At 32.1% G+C, this 21,561-nt stretch overlaps 2 protein-coding genes across 3 annotated transcripts in view; both read left to right on the forward strand.

Moving 5' to 3' along the window:
• Window positions 1-10,690, forward strand: part of LOC139523780 (b(0,+)-type amino acid transporter 1-like) — a gene marked incomplete in the record, with an annotated part of 14,340 nt that extends 3,650 nt beyond the window's left edge. The window contains 9 exon segments of the mRNA XM_071318037.1: window positions 1,962-2,049; window positions 2,535-2,634; window positions 3,350-3,394; window positions 4,247-4,370; window positions 4,841-4,944; window positions 6,744-6,840; window positions 7,885-8,034; window positions 8,599-8,767; window positions 10,202-10,690. Of these exon segments, the coding sequence (XP_071174138.1) occupies window positions 1,962-2,049; window positions 2,535-2,634; window positions 3,350-3,394; window positions 4,247-4,370; window positions 4,841-4,944; window positions 6,744-6,840; window positions 7,885-8,034; window positions 8,599-8,767; window positions 10,202-10,272 (948 nt within the window).
• Window positions 10,691-10,837: 147 nt separating this feature from the next.
• Window positions 10,838-21,561, forward strand: part of LOC139523779 (b(0,+)-type amino acid transporter 1-like) — a 33,609-nt gene continuing 22,885 nt past the window's right edge. For both annotated transcript variants that reach the window (XR_011664687.1, XM_071318036.1), the window contains exons 1-2: window positions 10,838-11,471; window positions 20,319-20,462. Coding sequence is in view for 1 of the 2 variants with exons in the window: in XM_071318036.1 (XP_071174137.1) it covers window positions 11,450-11,471; window positions 20,319-20,462 (166 nt within the window). In the remaining variant the exon portion in view is untranslated. The remainder of the gene's footprint in view (window positions 11,472-20,318; window positions 20,463-21,561) is intronic.

Below are 21,561 nucleotides of genomic sequence, written 5' to 3' on the forward strand. Positions count from 1 at the left end.
AAACGATTGTTATGCTTTTTTCATTCCTAAACGAAAGTTTCACAACAAAAAAATATAAGTAAACTAATAGATCTAGTAGCAAAACAAGAGATGTTTCAAAAAGCATGCTGTAATTACAGACTGCTAAACAAGTTCTGTGGATTTTAAGAGATATTTTAAGTGTCAGAAACACATGCACTTGTCTCAGAAATTTTGTTTGTACAATATATTTTTGTGAATGAGTGTACATGTATGTGTGGTCGTTGAAGGGATATCTTTTGTCTAGATTATCTTAAAAACTTCAGTTGATGTTTTGGTTCACTTTCGTCTATCTGTTATGCTTTATATTTTCTAGATCTATCAAACGAATGGCAGGAGTAATAACACAAATCTTTGTTTCAGGTTTTCCTGATTCTCAAAAAAAAAAATTTCCGAATCAATTTTTCGATTAATATTTTGTAAACTACTACTCTGCTCAAAGATTTATGTTATTGATTGTTTGGATGTTATTTGCTTTACGTCCAGTCGCAAATAATTTTGTAATACTAGGATACAATTTATTAATGTTGACAAAACACAATACATCAAGTACACACTCGTTTGAAATGTAAACACTTCAGTATGTATAATATAGATAAAATATAACAATACTGTATTTACACTTGGAGGTTATATAATGTTTACACTTCCAGATTAAAGGATACTTTGTTTTAAAAGAACTATGTAAATTTTGTCTAAGGACATTTAGTGCTTTTCATCATGCACAGCGGAATTTACAACTTATATAGTTTGAGAAGAGTGTCGGGATTGCTTCCTTTAATAGTAAATGTGGTAAATACTTAGTCAGCCGTAAGCGTTTGAGCAAAGGACGTACTTCTGTGGTTCAGCCAGTATACCCATGCCTTGTAACATATAGGTCTGGTTCGAGTATGCATGGAGTCAAAGATGATTTTGCCATGAGAGTCATCATGTTCTACGGTTACACATGCAATAAAAAGGTTATTGGAAAAGTTTTGATTTTAATCCCTTATCTGAGGAATGAGGTATACTCACCTATACAGGACAATGTTGAACACATTTTCAGAAGGGGTAGTTGCCAAAAACACCAGTAGAGATAGATTGGTGTTATTTGCAAATACCACTCCTGAGCGTGATTAATAGTTATGTTTACCTCAATGGTAACTAAAGAAATGCTGTAGTGTCACTCTTGTCCTTTTTGGCCATTGCGGGATGTACAAATACGCCAGTAACGTGCGATCAGAATGGGGACGTACATTCCGATGCCTCATGTAGAGAGAGTGTCGAGCTGTCTGCATGTAAAGCATTGGCGGATCCAGGGGGAGGGTTCCGGGGGTTGAAACCCCACTTTTTTTGGACAATCAATGTATTTGAATGGGGAAATATAGTTGGGACACCCCCCCCCCCCCCTCTTTTGTCCTGGGTTGGGAACTCTCCTTTTTTAAATGGCTAGATCCGCCTCTGTAAAGAACCTGTTCAAAATTGTGAAGGGGCCGTAGGTGGCAAAAAGTCTTTTCCTATCCACTATACACTCATTTTCCAGAAGCCCTCAAAATTTCCAAAGCCTTCATCCCGGGACGGACTTTATTGGGTACAATGTATCTGTACCTATTGAATTTATTGTTATTTTGTTCTTGTCCTGAACATGTATGAAATATTTGCAACTGGGCGATAAGCAACCATCTATCAATCAATAAAATTATATGTTAAGTTACACACAATGTTCCTTTCTTTTGTTTACATTTTTTATGGATTTTAATTCTTTCTGTTGAGTAAAATTACAGATTTAATGCGGGAATGTTAATCAGCAATAGAATAGAACGGACAAGCATGATTATGCTTTAACGATTTAACAAGTTCGTTGTAAATGTTGCTTTTTTATATATAGAAAGCTTGTTTTACAAATAATTCAGTTATTCTTTCAGTGACGCTGACCATCATCAATTGTTATGATACAAGAGCACGGCGCCAACGTTCAAGTGATCTTCACAGCTGCTAAGCTTATTGCTCTAGTCATTATTGTAATAGGAGGACTTGTCAAACTAGGACAAGGTAAACATGCAAAATAATGTCATATGTAACAAAATCCGTATACCTGAAAGAAGGTTCCGGCAATCCCACATCCTATTTTTTTTTTTCATTATATTTGATTTAAAAAATAGGAAGAATATCAAAATCTTTAACTCACCACCAGGTGTAAAAAGTTGTGAACAAATTCAACAAAGGGGGACTTATTATACAATATGCAAACACCGAAGACATTTAGATGAGAAAATGGAACCTTAATACAAAAAAAAAAACCACCACACACACCAAAAACCAAATCGCAAAAATACAAAAAAAAAAAAAAAAAAAAAAAAAAACTCAGACAACAACAAATAAAATGATAAGTTCTTTAGAGATCTACCTCTATTGTCTCACGGTTATGTGTTCGTCTTGAGTGTGTTTTTTTTTTTATCACAGCTTAGAGTTTCAAATCATTAATAACCAAAAAAAAAGTTGAATTATAACATATTTGTATATTATGTTCACTGTAGGACATACAGCTACAATGAAGACAGGGTTTGATGGAACTGTCGGTTCGGCGTCTGGTGTTGCTTTGGCATTTTATGATGCATTATGGGCTTACGATGGTTGGTAAGAACTCAATTGTGTCAACACTAATTGTATTCTCTTTGTAATGGTAGTTCAAAAGAGATGTTAATGTGTAAAACACTGATTACTACTTAAAGAACTAGAAAGATATAAACACACTCAAAACTTGCATTATAAACATTATTATATAACATAGCTCATGTAATTTAATGTATAAATCTTACATACAATATTAAATTTACCGAAAAAAATATAGAAATGAACATTGCTATGTGTTTCTTTATTCTACATTGGCTAGAGGTATAGATGGAGGGAGGGTTGAGATCTCACAAAACATGTTTAACCCCGCCGCATTTTTGCGCCTGTCTCAAATCAGGAGCTACTGGCTTTTGCTAGTCTTGTATGTTTTTATGGTTTTAGTTCATTTATATGTTTTTGAAGTTTAGTGTGGCGTCCATTTTCAATGAATTAATGCACTATTTCATTTAGTGGTCAGCTGATGACCACCTCCGGATGCGAAATTTTCTCGCTGCGTTGAAGACCAATTGGTGGCCTTCGGCTGTTGTTGTCTCTTGGACATATTTCACCCATTTCAATTCTCAATTTTATTTTATGATCAAAATTAACGTAATGGAACAAGATACTGATTTTGATGGGTGTATTTTGGAAGAAAATATATTTTAAGTAAATTTTCATCATTTTTGTAGGTGTTTATGTTATTTTTTCTTATATACATTAGAGTTATCTCTCTTTGTAGGAATAATTTGAATTACATCACAGAGGAACTCAAGAATCCATATGTGTAAGGCTAAATATATTTAAAAAAATAAAATGAAAATTCATCGTTCTTTAACATTCTACAAATATCACGTGCACACTCAGCGGGATAGCCTACTCAGTAGTCTTGGTTAATTTGATGTATGAAAGATCAGTCAATAATAAGAGATAGAGATCACAGGCACTTGTTTCTATCCATACGAAGGTCGACTATGGATAGTCGACCTTCGTATGGATAGAAACAAGTGCCTGTGATAGAGATAGTGTTTCATCATGAAATATTTGCCACTGGACGTTAAGCAACCAACAATCAATCAATCATCATGTACATAACTTTTTGTATAATATTATATTCATATGTACTATTATTTTTTGTTTAGTATAACAAACATTATATTACAGTGTTATTTTTCTTTTAAGTTTATTGTATTGCTGCATTGCACAAAACTGAAAAGTTTTAAATAAAAACAAACATTAACTTTTAAATTTTAATTAATGTAGGATAAATAATAAATGCGAAGGAACTGCTTTAAGTTAGACTAAGTATTTTGTTTATAGACTAATTATGGACCCAGCGGATCCGTTTTGTCGGTATTCTACCAATATGAATTGGCACATATACATCTGTTTCTAAGCTAATGAGAAATGTTCAAGTTAAAGATTCATACGATTCGCTTATGCTTTTGTCGCGTGTTTTGTATATTTAGATTTTGATCATCAGTAAAATATGATTGCCTCTAAATCATATGAATACTTTCTTTTTGGAACACATTTTTCCTTAATTGTAGAAATCTATCTCGAGCTAACATTGTAATATTGTTACCTCTAAATCATATGAGTACTTTTTGTTTTGAAACACATTTTTCCTTGATTGTAGAAATCTACCCCGAGCGAACATCGTTGGTGTACTGTTAGTGACCGTTCTCTATGTGTTAGCCAATATTTCATATCTGGTTGTGTTGGGAACAGATGGCTTGTTGGAATCTGATGCTGTTGCCGTGGTAATGTTGCTATCATAATTGAGTTACTAGTATTCAATAATTATTGTAATCCTCAAGTTTTATATAATTTTTAAACTAAGGGCAGTAATTTCATCAAAAAGGCCAAGACACGTGGTAAAAAGCATATAAATAAAGTACATATATATAGGGTTTTGCCATATGACGAGCACGTCCACATCCAACCCCGCTTGTCGGTCTATAGTACAAAGCAGGGTTCTAGTCCTGAATATGCACTGATTTGTCACTGGACTCTAAACAGACATCCATAAATTCATTAAATGTAAAATTTCTTCGAATCTCAATAGAATATCAGATGATGATGTATAAAAATTCAAAGTATACTAATAACAAATTTCCCCAACATGTTCATATATACTATATTAAGTGTTATCTAAATTAAAGTACTCTTTTCTTGAACGATACGTGTATGTATATGTGTGTACGCTAGTTATTAGCATTTTGAATTTCAGACATGGGGAGAGGAAGTACTTGGATCTGCTGGTATTATAATGCCAATATTTGTTCTGTGTTCAACATTTGGTGCTGCAAATGGATCCTTATTTTCAGGGGTCAGGTAAGTTATATCGGTATTTAGATCGCCTAGTAGTTGCATTAGATGATGCTTCAATATGATATAGTTATTTTGATTGGCTAACAGTGATTTCGCGAACTTCTGAAATTAACATTCATTACACAATAATTACATTAGATGTATGTTTCATTGTGATACTTTATTCTGATTGGCTAACTGCACATCACGTGTTATTCCGTAAGCAATTGCATTGCTCAATAAAACTTTTCATTCATGATAACACGTGGTTCCACAATAAAGTGCACAGATTTTATTAAATAAAACAATAGTAAAATTCGTGTTTTCATGGTCATTGCTAAAAAATGTAATTATAAGTATTGAATGCTTCTTTTTGTAACTTCATAGGGTTGTAAAAGCGTTGACCGTGCGCACATTTTTAGTATACAAAATGTACTTCGGTCAACGCCTTTACACCCCAATGAAGTTACAAAAAGAAGCATTCAATTCTTAAATGAATATGACACAAGGTCCCACAATCAAATAAAGTGCACAGGTAAATTAAAGAACAACTGGATAGAAATCGTGTTTTCATAATCATAGCTAAAAAATGTAATTATTATTATTGAATGCTCATTTTTGTTACTTTATAGGGTTGTAAAAGCTTCGACCGTGAGCACAGTTTAACAAAATGTACTTCGGTCAACGCTTTTACACCCCGATGAAGTTACTAAAAGAGGCCTTCAATTCTGAAATAAAGGACAGTTTTAACAACATTTTTAGCTGGTTAAGCATGCAGTTTATAGGGGATATTTGATTACGAATGATATTTTTTTGTAGACTTTCGGCTTTTGTATTCTTTTAATTTAATACAATGTCTTTTGTTTTCGGTGTAATTTTTTTCTCTGTCGTTTCCGTGCTTCGAAATCCGCAAAATTACATACTTTAAAGTAAGTGTTTCAAAATACAACAATGGGACTGAAAATTAGAAACTGGGAATATGTCAATTGGACAACAACACGTCATGATTTTTGATAGTCAATAACTGGCTGTTTTAGATAAATAAGAATTTGATTAATGATGTATTCCGTGTGTGGAAAAAACTGCCGTTCTAGGTCCATAAGTTGACATTTGAAATATTTTTGCTAGACCCTTTTGTGTAAATTCCCGCAAGAGAAATGGATTATTGCGCATACAAACAGTTGGCTAATTTGGATGGTGAAGAATCGAAAAGATAAAATAATGTTGAACTCATTTGGTCTCTTGTGAAGATTTGTCTTATACAATCAAACCACATTTTTGTATGTTCACAAAAATTAATAGAAATTTCTTTAAAAAAATTATCAAAAATATCAGAGGCAAAATAAATTAGGGTTCAATCCCTGATAGGAAATACAGTGAAATAGTTGTTGGATGGACCAGATTCGATGATTTCCATATCCACCAATCAATGGTTGTTATTGTCAAAATGATTATTTTTTTAACTTGTATGTCGACATAAAACACAAAACATTTGCACTGTAAAAATCGTGCTTAGAATTTAAACACTTGTGATACATGTTTAGATCTAAACGTGTTTAGGATTGTGTTTAATTTCTAAACACATTTTTCAGTAAGCACATAATATTTAAACATGACGTGAATTTAAACACGTTTAAAAATGAAAGTGTATAGAAATTAAACATATTTTTCTAAGCTTAACCCGATTCTAAACACAATCCTAAACACATTGTACTGTGACACGTTTAGATCTAAACATGTAAAAAAAGTACACAAAAGATGTGCTTAGAATTGTGTTTAGGATCTAAATACCATTTTTACAGTGTGTAATCGTGAAATTTCAGAACACTATACTCTGCTGCCAGAGATGAACAATTTCCAGAAATATTGTCATATGTAAACTGTCGAAGGTATACACCAATTCCTTGCCTAATATTTACAGTAAGTTAACTTCTAAAATCTAAATATCAATCACTTTTCGAGTTATTTATGAATATCTAAGCAAGTGTGGACACAGATCAGTGTGAATATTGAGTTTTGATACTTTAGGACTTCCATACTGAATTTTGTACATTAACTAGAGGAAAGAAAGAACATATGCCATTTGAAAATAAACTTTTACATGACTGCAATGAGAGATGATTTGCTCATAATTGATTCTGAAACAACTGTAACTCAATTGTAAATTATCTTTCTTTTTTTTAATGTTTCTTCCTTAATTTGAGGGTTTTCGTGTCCTTTTTCTCGTCTAAAGTACTTTGGATCCGTTTGATTGTGCGGGATGTATGTACAAGCCCCGGCTTGGCTATTTTGGAATTGGGCGTTCAATCACATTCCCTGTAAATACAAATATAAACTTGAAACTTTATTTTGAGGGGTCATATAGAGAGAGGGAATGCAAGATCACCTTTCGGAGACCTTTCACTATTTGATTCAGACTTGGGAATTGGATATATACTAGGTTGTGTATACCATTACTTTAAATAAAATCATGATAACTATCCAAATATTATATTCATAGATTATCGTTGATCATCTCAACGAGATTGATATTCTCGCTTGAGCCGAGACGGCGAAAGCGAGAAAGGCAATCGAGTTGAGATGATCAATGATAATCTGTTTATCGCTATTTCACCTATGACGACGATGTCAATTTCATGCCAATTTCGTTAGTAACGCCACGTGCCTGCTTAGTTTCTAGCGATAATTTTCCATCTCACGCGAGTAGCATGATATGACAATTATCACAAAAACAGATCAAAGGAAAAATGCACAAAATAGCGATAAATATATATATATATCCTAAATACTGTATACATGTACGTATCGCTATTTGTGCGAATGTCAAATCATTCATAGACCTTACTCCTCCTGCTCGGCGAAGATGGATATCTTTTGTTCATTTTTTTTTTATATAACTTTCCCAATGGAAAGCTGAACTTTTGGTATGCAGAGAGAACTTACCAATACTCGTTACCTTTGCAGGCAATCTTATCCTTATTAATGTTGATTCCCGGTGATATTGGACAATTGATCGACTTCTTTAGTTTTGCCGCATGGCTGTTTTATGCACTGGCCATCGTTAGTTTGTTTATTTTACGATGGAAAATGAAAGATGCTCATAGACCAATAAAAGTGAGTATTATGTTTAAATATTTACACACCTTATAGTCCAGTGTGTTGTTATTTATATAAGAAGAGACCAAATTCCACCTATAAGAGACTTAATTAAGAACCAAGCTCTGGGTACATGCTCAACAATTAAGGCAATTTTTAGATAATATTTGTTTTAGCAAACAAGAAACACATTTTTGTAGAAAAAAAGAATAAATATTAGAAATCTATGCAAACACGTTTGTTTCCAATTATCTATAGCAATTGCGAGAATTCTTTATGACCTGGTTACTCACCAACAACATACATATAAAATTGATGTTAAACTATTGTTTAAATCTAATTGTCATGGTCAAAGAGAATCCACCATTTTCTACATAAGAAAAAGCCTGTACCAAGTCAGGAATATGACAGTTTTTATCCATTCGTTTGATGTGTTTGAGATTTTAATTTTGCCATTTAATTAGAGACTTTCCGTTTGAATTTTCCACGGAGTTCAGTATTTTTAGGACCTTAATATCATGCACGTTACTTGTATATGAAAGTTCTTAATCTATTTCATGACAAAGTACACTTTATTTTTAGGTGTTTTTATTGCTGCCAATGATATTTTTGGCCTGTTCTATTTACCTTGTTATTGCACCAATAATTCAAGATCCAAGAATAGAGTTTCTTTATGCTGCTATTTTTATGGTCGGTGGTCTTGTGTTTTATATTCCATTAGTTCATTTCCAATTGATGACAGGGCGATTTGGTACGTATGTTAAACAGATTTAAGATAGCATTGCACTTACTATCAGAATTTTCTAGTAAACTAATAAGTGACTGAAAACCCATAAACTAAACGACCAAAAAGTAGCAAATAAATATTACAAAGAACAACAAATCTACAACACTTAATTCTTAATTAAAATTACATTCATTTGTAAGTTCATCAGAAATAAACAGATATGTAATCGAAAGAACAAGAGAAAATTACAAAACCAAAATGTCAATGTAAAGTTAAGGAGATGTGGTATAACAACTGTTCAATAAGAAACCTTTAACAGTTTAAAACACTTTTTAGAAATCAATGCCAAAACTCGAATATCAACAGAATGAAGAACCATTAGTTTTCATAACTGTATATCAATGCATAAATTTACCAAATTGGAAAAGAGGGCTCTTTATTGCATTAAGCTTTTCCGTCCGTTCGTCCGTCATCATCCGTTCGTCCCTCAATTATTTCTCTCAAATATTTAACAGAATTATGGCATATTTGATCATCGGTTTCATAGCGAGGATTTCTAACGTGGGAATACTTTTCAGATCTGTCAGATATTTTCTACCTGCTTGTCGATACTTTGATATTTTCAAAATAATTTTTATGGTATAAACTTTAAAAAGCACATATCTAAACGTAAAATGTGTAGCTATTGTATGCTTAAGTAAATAGCATCCAGTAATTATACCAATGAGATGAGTGTGATGAAATACTAAATTAGTATGGCGTTCATTATCACTGGACTAGTATATATTTGTTTAGGAGCCAGCTGAAGGACGCCTCCGGGTGCGGGAATTTCTCGCTACATTGAAGACCTGTTGGTGACCCTCTGCTGTTGTTTTTTTATTTGGTCGGGTTGTTGTCTCTTTGACACATTCCCCATTTCCATTCTCAATTTTATAGTATTATACTTAAAAAATACTTCGTGTATTGTGATTAGTCTTCCTCTTACAATATCTACCAGAAGGAAACATCTATTGAATTGTTTTATATTGTCATTTCGGGCCTTTTATAGCTGACTTTGCTGTATGGGCTTTGCTCATTGTCGAAAGCCGTACGATGACCTTTAGTTGTTAATTTCTGTGTCATTTTGGTCTCTTGTGGACAGTTGTCTCATTGGCAATCATACCACATCTTCTTTTGTTATATCTAAAATAAAAATTGATTTTTAATCGGCCATTGATTATAGAAGAGGGATAAGCTAGTATGTGGTGTTGCCACATATATGCTAACAGAACAAAGTACAGGTTCCTGCCCGGGTTGGGGAGGAATTCAGGTCTACTCATAGCATTTGTAGGTTGATTTTTACGCACTATATACTATCAGAGAAACAGACTTCTAATACTTTACATACTAAAATAAAATAAAATTGAGAAATGGGGAATATGTACCGCATATATAAACTTGTATTTTATTCTTTTATAGACAAAGTCACTCGATTTTTACAGAAACTTATGGAAGTTGCTCCAAGTCCGTATGTTCCAGACTTTGACTGAAAATAGAAAAAAATAGACACAGAAACTAAAAGCAATACGAATGATTGATATAGTACTATATAGTCGACAATTATATCAAGGTGAACGAAAGAAAATATCTTAAATTAATATTTTCATTAATTGGAGAAAGTGCATATTTTCACCCGCTATATAATCCAAATATTGATTTGTTTGATACAATCCCTTCCTTTGTTTTTTTTTTATCATACATTATTGTATCATTCCAAAAAATGTATGCAGAATATTATACCACATTTTTGTCTAGGATGATCACCGCGCTATATATTAAAATAATTATGTATATTGTACTTCAACTACATGTATGCATTGTACTACTGTACATTTCAATTTATTGTTTTGGAAGATTGAATTGTAAACTTTATTATATATTAGAATAAATTAAAACAGTCTAAAAGTAGCGACATCAGACATATTTAAAAGCTGTTTTCATGCAACATTTCAGATATATAAGATTTTAGGTGATAATGTTAGATTTTTAATGTCAGGAATAATCTCGAAGTTCTAGGGTTACCTTATGTTAAGCAATGGCATTATTTGGGTCTCAAGTAAGAAAAATAATATCTATAATCAATTAAAATTTTGGTAATGACCTTATTATGAGCTATTGAAGTCTTCTATGAAAAAACAAGAGCCTGACATAGGACATAATATTTTACACTGTATCGTAGCAGAAGAAACGAAGGAGTCCGAACATATGAGATACAAATTCCTAAACTTGACTTGACTACATCCTTAAGATGATTATTGTGTTAATGTGCTCGTCATACCTCATAAACATTGATGAAATGAAGGCTACAAGACAAACTAGTCATCAGTTCTCAAAGATCGCCGTTAGGGGAGTTTCTCTATTGTAGTAAATCTTAGTAGCTTTTATCCGTGTTTCAGATCTATCATATTGTATTCTCAAATTTAAATGGTGGTCACTAGTTATTTGTTCAAAATAGTAATAAAAGTGTCAAAGTATCACTAAAAAACCGAATGACATTTGTATACTATTACATATTTACGCAGTGATAAAGTCTGTACGGTTCATTAGAGCAGAACGTCCCGTTTTCTTTTTATAAGTTTAAAATTAAATCCAGTTAATTTGTAAACACCCACACTAGCGTGTATAGTCTGTTCTGTCAATGCAGTCCTTTTATGTAAAATATACAAGATGGAAAATAAATCGTATTCAGGTAAGAAACCTTAAAAAAATACTAGTACGACAAAATAACGTTCAAAAATATAGATATAAATATAAACTTTATATTACTATTAGGTGATACTTATGAGCTAATGAACTTTTAACATCAAACTCTACAGGTGTCACATTATATGCTTTCTTTTCAGTTATAGATACATATACAATGTGTTATTTTGTAGTTAAGAATTTGAAATCGCGCAAATGCTCCAAAAATTTATCAGTCAGTGCATTCCGTCCCCTATATGTGAAAATACCTTACAATATTAGTCAAAACGGAAGTATAATATAGTTTTAATGAACTTACTAATAACCATGATAAGGTCAAGGTACAATAATAAATGGGCGATGTCATTTTATATGTTTGTTAGTCAACTTTGATGATTTTTTTTGTGTTACTGCTTATAAACTGTGTCTCTAATCATTTTCATTGGTACAGTATCTATTTTGACAAATTTATCGAAAAATTTACTTTCGTGTATAATTCTTTTACATAGATATTTTACATATTATATATGCTACTTGTATTTTGTTGAACACTGACATCCACGAAAATTGGTATCCGCGAATAACATTGAATCCAATTTGTGTCATATATAAGATAAAAGAGTTTGATAGAAGTCCTCAGAGTATGATATGTTTCGCCAATGTGTGTACAATTTCTTGACAAAATATAGCTAACGAAAATACATCATATTTTCAAGAAAAAAAAAAATATATTACTACTATTTGTGCCGTCCGTTCAAGTTTAATTTCATGTACGACTTCAAATAAATATTATAGAAAAAGTGTCGAATGAACGCCTATCTAATTCAAAAGCCTTCTCATGATGACTTGGCCAGTGTCTGTACTTCAGTGTGAATATATAACATATGGCGAAAAAGGTATAATTCCAAGCAATGTTCAACGCAACGCAGCGAGAATCTCCCGCACCCGGATGAGTCCTTCAGCTGGCCCCAAAACAAATAAGTACACTGGTTCAGTGACAATGATCGTCATACCAAACTCCGAATTATACACAATAAACTTAAATTTAAAATCATACAAGACTAGCAAAGGCCAGAGGCTCCTGACTTGGGACAGGCGCAAAAATGCGGCGAGGTTAAACATGTGTTCTGAGATCTCAATCCTCCCCCTATACCACTAGCCAGTATATTAACATTTTTTATATATATTGTGTATATAAAACATGTATAAAGTTAACTGGTTGAAGTCAACCACAATCCAACAGGTTAAGAAACCAAAAGTACATTGACTTCAGGCTAGTACATGTTCCGGTCCTTCGCTTTTATATCTATAATTATTTATCCATGAAATCAAACTGTGTAAAATCTGTAAAATCACTTTTGATAATAAACAAACGTAAATCGATTCTTTCACCACTTTGCTTTATTAATATATATATAATAATGTGTGTGGGATAACCACAATACCAAACCTATTATATCATCACAGTGCCAAAAAAAAATATATCTAGAAAAAAGGGACTAAGTGCTTACACATTAGAACAATTAGACTGCATGTGTATATTTGTTAACTTAGTTGCATTGGCAATCATATGCATGTGTACTTGTCGATTTTCTTTCACTTCCTAACAATGTGTATTTTGATAAATAGCTTTAAACTAAAAATAAACTAAAATAATGAGATACAAGAAAAAGACTGAATATATTTAGAAATTAAAATACATATAAAATGTTGTTCAAATTATAACGATTAGGTTCAATAAGTATAAATAAGAAGAGGTGGAACATGTATGACTGCCAATGAAACAACTCTCCATCCAAGTCACAATGTATAAAAAGTTTACAAGTATAAAAAAAAATATATGTCAATTTATGGCCTTCAACACGGGGCCTCGGCTTCCACCAAAACTATTCAAACAGGAAAACCATGGTCTAATCCATATAAAAAAAAACGAGAACTAGAAACACATATGACACATACCAAGAATCAACAATCGACAACCACTGTACAATAGACTTGCGACAGGAGCATAAAAATGTAGCTATTTTAAAACATTTTAACAGACGCCAACCTTATCCTTACCCGAGACACTAGTGTAACATTACAACACAAAAAGAATGCCATGAAATATAAAAAAATCGAAAACACATTTAAACAAAACAAGAAAACATAGCTACTCTAACCCTATGAAACAATATAAGTCTATTGTTGGCAAGACAAGATTTAAGTGTTTGAAAACTTTCTCAGATGTACAAACTGAATATGGTCCAAGGACACAGTTATCGTCCTTTGGTTTTCGTTACATATAGTCCCTAGTGTAAACAGTGTATAAATTGCATGTTTTATTTGATACACTTTCCCAATTTATTTCTTGATATTGAATGCATGAAATATTAAGTAGGGGGATATTATTACATGTTAAAAACATTGGGTGCTGAATCGTTATGTTAGGTAGTGATTTGGTCCAGTTCAAAAAGGTCCAATTTTATCACGTCTGAATCTGTCAAACTGAATTTTACACAGAATTGTCAATATTTTGAGTTAGAGCTGGCAGAAGTTTCTATAATTTAGATAATATTTGTCTGACTTGTAGTGCACTACGCTGTAAAATCTTTTTGAGAAAGAGCAGGTGCGATTTTTTAATTTGAATTTATTGTCTAAAAGAAATGCACTACGAAATAACTGTGTTCTCGGGCCATAGAGGAAAATGCCTAAACCCCAAAAACATAAAAGAAAGACGACATTTTAAGAAGGAAGACAGGCAATGAATATGTCGCTATTTTCATCCCAGGTAAACATTCTTTCCAATAACTAGGCCTCTTGATTGGTTAACCGAATAGAGAAGAATGGACAAACAATAAAGAATAGAGGATCGCTAAAGTATAAAAAAAAATAGAACATAATGGACTAAAAATAAGAGAGAATTAATAATAATAGAAGTGGATATCCCCTATCTACACCCTCACACCTTGCAAATAAATTAAACAAAATTCATCCTAAATTTATTTAATGGTACAATAGTTACTGACTATGAAACTAATGAGATGGCGACACTAGTGAACAACGCATATATATTGCATGATTTTATTTACGTTTACAACAAACTGATCTAAAATTAGATTTGGACATGCATACATGTAACTAATAAAATTTATTAATTTAACTTTAACTGTTGCTTTTTCTAAAAACTTAGCATTTGTCTAAAACTATTTGTTATCTATTTTGTAAACATATATTGGGTTTCAAATTGGCAGTGCATCGTAAGCCTATTTGGCTGGCTGTAATGTAAATTGTATTTGTTGTATATACAGGTTGTACTATAATAAACCATTCATTCGTACATTCATATATATCATTTCAACTTCGTGACGTCGTGGTATCTATCTATCTTTTAGTTTAATAAGTTATTAAATTGAGTCCGGTAGGGACCAGAAGTGAATCACTCGGCATTCACGAGGTTCAACATGTAAACTCTAGCCTTGAAGAGTAGCTAGCTGATCGAAATCAACAAAATCGAATTCCGTATCATAAGTTTATTGCTATCTATATCAAAATAAAATCTCCTCTTACATAACAAAAAAACACTATTTCAATTATTCTTATATGATACGTCAGTTACATAACAGGGGTTGCACAATAAACTGCATTTAAATCGTTGAAGGTTGTCACCGTACATTCATGAACTGTACAATACTAAGGACCTGGATGGGGTTTTTTCATTTCTGACGGTATTCAATGATTTTTAAGATCGTGATTTTATCTATTCTTTATTTTTGTTTGACATCATTCTGATTGCCCTTATCCTAGTATCGTTCATATCGGTCTGTATTCTTATTCTGTGTCCTATTTTTCTCTGTTCTTTTATTTTTGGGGTCCATTTTTCTGTAGATTTGCCCACTTATTCTCTATTCCATAAACCCATCTAGATCCTTTATCTGTAGGATGTAAACAACACCTTTTTTAAGTTAGGTATTTAATTCCTTTGTTGAGCTAGGATATACTGGTATATTATAGTTTAGAAGAAACCGAACCACTCAATTAGATGCAAGTGCCTGAGTCCTTGAAAATCCAATAGGTTTGAAACTTTTTATAACACTTTTGAACTAATTTTAAAAATATTTCCGTTGCATGGATCAATTATCATACCGATATCCTAATATTTTTTTTTTTTTTTTTATATAATGATGTTTTAAATTTTATAATATTATAGTTATTATTATGTTATTGTTTTGCAAACAAAATCAAATACTTCACACATTTATAAGAACAAAAACAATTATTTTATTTATCTCAAATTGACTAAAAGGGACTGAGATAGACAGGATATCCCCAAAAATCATTAACGAGTGTATGTTACAGTATATCCTTGAAAGAAGGATGTACCCGTCAATTAGGTGAACATTTAAGAAGCCACAATTTAATAAAAAAAAAAAATTCTCTTAGTTAATACAAAGGTACTAAATAAGGTAAAACAGTGCATTACCATTTATCTCAACATTTCTAATGTAAAACAAAAATATAAAGAAAATAAAATAAAAATAAAATCAAGTCAATTCAAATTAAAAAAAAATAGATTTTGAAAATGCATCATTTTATCCAAGGTAAGTTACAGGTAAGTTTATACTTTTATATTGGCTGAGCACAGAGTATAAAGACAAATCAAGTGACATTGTAATTGGTAAATGGTTATCCCAATGTTTCAGGTTACCATTCCTTTCCCTAAATGAAATCGATGACTGCTTCACGTTTGACATTGTCTGACGCTCCACTCCTTCTGATGACAAATGTCATACATTCTTAGACAACGTGCAAGTACACATTCCATAACGGTCAACTAATTCGCCAAATATAGAAGATGCGAAATCATAAGAAAGGAACACATTAGATGTGTTGCCTAAACATACTCGGCAAGAACAGATTTATGATTTGAATGTATTCCGATTTTATGGATTTGAATGCTGCACATATATTTTTAATTCGTCATTTAAGTATAAACAAAGTGCTTTTATCTTAGGTTTTTACTTCTTGATTTTAAGCAGGAGACAACAGTTTTATACATGTTATGATTGACAATTCATAACATATGTACAACTGGCTAACGGTAGAGGTCTTTAATGATAAATGAAAATAACATTACTGGGATGGAGAGTTGTCTCATTGGCACTCATACCACATCTTCTTTTTATCATTTCACCTGTTTTTACCTGTTATTTACCTGTAAAAAAATCGGCGCAAATGAAAAAAAAAATCAGCGCAAATGAAAGAAAAAATCGGCGCAAATGAAATGCAGATCGGCGCAAATGCAAAACGCCGATCCAAATCCTTGTTGTGCGATATCGATAATTATTTCTTAATATGGAGAAAATACCTTATCTTTTCCATTGATTCTATGTCCTTTATCTTTAAATTTCTGACGTTACTTCTGTGAAATATATTTTTGTTTTCATTTTTTGTATCTGGTTATGGTGTTACATCAGAATTTTCCAAAGTTATTTGTATTGTTTATGTTGTACAATTTGTATGTCAGCTTTCTTTTGTAGAATATATACGAGAAACTAAGGATTAGTAAAATTATGAACTCGATTGCAAAATGCCAGACAACAATTATAAATTAATTGATTGCCTATAATTATTTTAAGAGGAATTCGTGCGAGAGTGTGCAGTACATTTTTGATGTTATTTCTGTATAGAAAGAAAACAAATATTACAGTCATTTAATTACTTAAATATTTCCAAAACCTTTTTTGATAACAAGGGAAAACCCTACACGAGACCAACACATATTGTGTATGATTGGTATCCTGCCCTTTTTGGAATCGTAGCTGAAACATTATGTACACTGTTCAGTAGAAATTAACACTACAACTAACCGCATTGTTATTAAATAAACTAAACAAACGAGTCCGAATCAACCTGGTAACAAATTCCTTGCTTACACCGATTAAAAGGTTAACAAGTTCATAACAAGTCAATGTAAGCAATTATATATCACAGGCAAATTTCACTCACATCAATTTCACGTGAATTTAAATTCATGTGAATCTCACGTGAAATTCACATCAATTTCACCTCAAACGAGCTTATACGTGAAACTCATGTGAAATCAGTTTTTGTGAGTTTCACGTGAATCTCATGTGAAACTCATGTGAATTTCACATGAAAATCACGTAAAAAAATTTCGTGTGAAATTCACATGAATTTTCAAAAAAGAGTATTTTAAATAACATTTAAATTTTCAAATTTAATTAAAATCATGAAAAATATCATTTTTGTTGTTGTAAATTTCACGTGAAATTCATGTGAAAAATTTCACATCAAATTCATGTGAATCTCAATTCATGTGAAATTCACATGAAAATTTTCACGTGAGTTTCATGTATAAGCTCGATTGAGGTGAATCTCACGTGAAATTTTTCATGTGAATTTCATGTGAGATTCATGTGAAATTCATGTGAGAAAAATTTGCCTTTGTAGGTAACCGCACGTCCTTCAACTATGAGAAAAACCCATACCGTATAGTTGGCTGTAATACTACGATTACGAATATCTGAATATGATAATAAAATATAGTAATAAAAGTTCATTAAATTTTTGAGAATATACCAATTCTAAATTATACATTGTGAGTAAATTCAACTTGGAAAAGGTAATAAATTTACAATAAAACACACAATTAGATCTGCCTGCCGATAAGTTAATCACATCCTGAAAAATTGTAAAGTTATGGAAAATGTGGACTCTTAATTTTATAAAGACATGTACACATTGCACATACGTTAGGTTCTAAATCTCATTTTTCTAACTTGTTCTAAATAAAATTGAGAATGGAAACGGGGAATGTGTCAAAGAGACAACAACTCAACCATAGAATAGACAACAACTCAACCATAGAATAGACAACAACTCAACCATAGAATAGACAACAACTCAACCATAGAATAGACAACAGCAGAATGTCACCAATAGGTCTTCAATGCAGCGAGAAATTCCCGCACCCGGCGGCGTCGTTCGTTTGACCCTTAACAAATATATATACTAGTTTAGTGATAATGAAAGTCATACTAAACTCCAAATTATACACAAGAAACTAAAATTAAAAATAATACAAGACTAACATAGGCCAGAGGCTCCTGACTTTGGACAGTCGCAAAAATGCGGCGGGGTTAAACATGTTTATGAAAACGCATAACAATACGCACATTAAAATTCAGTTCAAGAGAAGTCCGAGTCCGATGTCAGAAGATGTGCAATAATACATAAATAACAACAGACTACTAGCAGTTACCTGACATGCCAGCTTCAGACCTCAATTGGTCCGAGACCACCATTGTCGATTTTCGTTCAAATATAGTCCCTAGTGTTGACAGTGGGTTACTTGCCATTAATTTTTATACCCCTTCCAAATTTATTTCTCCATGTTTAATGCCTCAAATTGCAAGTAGGGGGATGAAATTACACTGTAAAAAAATTTGGGTCCAGAATTTTAAAGGAAAAAAAGTAGTGATTTGGTCCAGCTGAAAAAGGTTTAAAATTAGCACTTCGGAAGCTGTCAAAAGATTTCAAGACGCCCTAAACATACAATTGTCCATATTTTGAGTTAGAGCCGATAAAGTTTTCTATAATTTTGATATAATTTGTCCCAAAAGTTGTACAACACACTGTAAAAGTTTCTTTGAGAAAGCGCAGGTGGGATTTTTTTTATTTTCATTTATGTTCTAAAAGAAATGCACTACGAAATAATTGTGTTCTCGGATCAATTGAACTAAGATGAAAGATGATATGAATATCAAGCACATTCCCTCCCGTTAGGGGTTTAGTATCATACCATCATAAAATATATGAGAAGAACCTAACCCGTGTCATGCCAACAACTGGTTTTTAAATAAATGCTTGGTACCATCTGTGGATTTTCCATTAGTTATTCATTTAAGATTTAGCCAGGCAAGCCATGCACTATTTTTTTTTCAATTCTAACATCTCAAATACATATCTTGTAAAATGTTCTCCAATTCTTGTTATTTCCCCAAAAAGTAAAAAAAAATATTTTGTTTAATATTCATATACATGTATCTTTCTATACTTTTTAAGAGGAAAATCCAGAGACATTTCCTTTCCTCACATGCCTGTATCTAAAACAAATAACCACAAGAACCTCCATATAAATATATATAAAAAAAAAGATGTGGAATGAATATATATAAAAATTATCTATATTTCAATAAATTTTTATGTCCCACCTAGAAGCATTAAGTTTTTCGGTCTGTGCATCCGTTCGTCCGTTTGTTCCGTTTCAGGTAAATGTTTTTAGTAAAGGTAGTTTTTGATCAAATTGAACTCCAATCAACTTGGATCTGAGTACACATGTTTCCTATAGTATGATCTTTCTAATTCTTAAGGTCCCCTGAACATACAAAATGCTAGCGCTAGTTGGGCATCCGTACTATGGACACATTCTTGTTTATATTTTCTAGGGATCGTCTTCTTAATAGGTCAAGGTCATGCGATTTAAACATCAGTAAACTAGAGTGTTGGTTTTTCCGTTTGAATGGTTTTACACTAGCAATTGTTGGGGGCCCTTTATAGCTTGTTGTTCGGTGTGAGCCAAGACTCCGTGTTGAATGCCGTACCTTGACTTATGATGATTTTCTTTAATAAATTGTTATTTGGATTGAGATTTGTCTCATTGGCACTCATACCACATCGTCCTATGTCTATTGTCATAATTTTCTACGATAGTTCAATAGTAACTATTCAATCGGCAATCCTCGGGTGTATCCGCTACTCTCTATGAGGGCACGGAATCGGCCGAGTTGAGACGAGTGAGTAAGTATTTAGTCTAAAATATTATGATTTTTCTTTTTTTCTTTTCATACAGATGACGACGTTGAATTACGAAAGAGACCAATCAATGGGGCTGTTTCAGATGAACCTCGAGTCGTCGTAGTAGAAGATACTGCAAAGTTAAAGCAAAGCGTTGGGATAATAAGTGGAATCTCATTTATTGTTGGGAGTGTTATAGGTTAGCCATCTTACATTTCTAAATAACAATACTTTCCATAAAAAAATCTGAAGCTTCAAGCGGGGGAAAAATAAATAAAATAAAATATCAAACAGAGGGAAAGTCCGAAAGACAAAACGTCAACATCCTGGAACCCCGGAAATGTGTAGCTTTATAATCCTGCTATATTGCTTATGACAAGTATACATTCATTTGTTAGATATTGATTGAGAAATCAAGATTTGGAGTTATCATTTTGAATTAGGTTCTAGTATGTGGATGATAAATCAAGCCTTAAGTACAGCTCTTTGTAAGAACCAGGCAGAGTGCGATACATGATGGTTTCAGATTTTATCTATAATTGGCCTAGTAGAAGCAGTAAATGAATATTGCTCAAAAAACAAATTTAAGTGGGAAAATATGAGTGGTTGTCATGGTAACGGACACTCTATTTTTTGGTCGTTAAGCTTGGTAAAATCTTTCAAAAAACAGCTAAATCACCACAATTCAGAGCCTGCTTATGAATAGAATCATGCATTTTTCATTAATGTTCAAATCTAACATTGATAGAACTTGGTTTAAGCTTCATTTTAGTGAAGATTGCATGTCAACCAAATTTGTAATTTTTTTGAAAATTTTTGCAAAAAAATGCATATTTTCAACATTTCTGAAATTGGGATTTTTCCGAAATTAACAAATTTTCTCAGGTGTTTTTCAAAAAAGTGCAAATGTGTACAGAATAGTTAGCACTGTAGTTATGAAGTTTGGATACTACTTTACCAAATTGAATAGAAAAATGCGTGGGATTTATTCAGTTTTATCACCATAGCAACCGATTTTTTCCTTGGAAACGGAGTTTTATTTGCAGAATATTGCAGTTTAAGAGCTTAAATGTCTTGGATTTTTTCATAACCGATAAGAAAATACATAAAAACTTTAAATTACTATCATCAAGTGTTGTTGACTTCAATTGTTACCACAGAAACACATATTAACCATAGCAACATCCACTCTGAAACTGCATAAATAGAAATTTATGTTAAAAATACATAAATAGAGGGTGTTTATTTTCAAATTGGAACATGACTGCATGCTTTGCTTCACTCACAGTCTTGTTTGG

This window comes from Mytilus edulis, chromosome 5 (genome assembly GCF_963676685.1).
Source record: "Mytilus edulis chromosome 5, xbMytEdul2.2, whole genome shotgun sequence".
Taxonomy (NCBI): domain Eukaryota; kingdom Metazoa; phylum Mollusca; class Bivalvia; order Mytilida; family Mytilidae; genus Mytilus; species Mytilus edulis.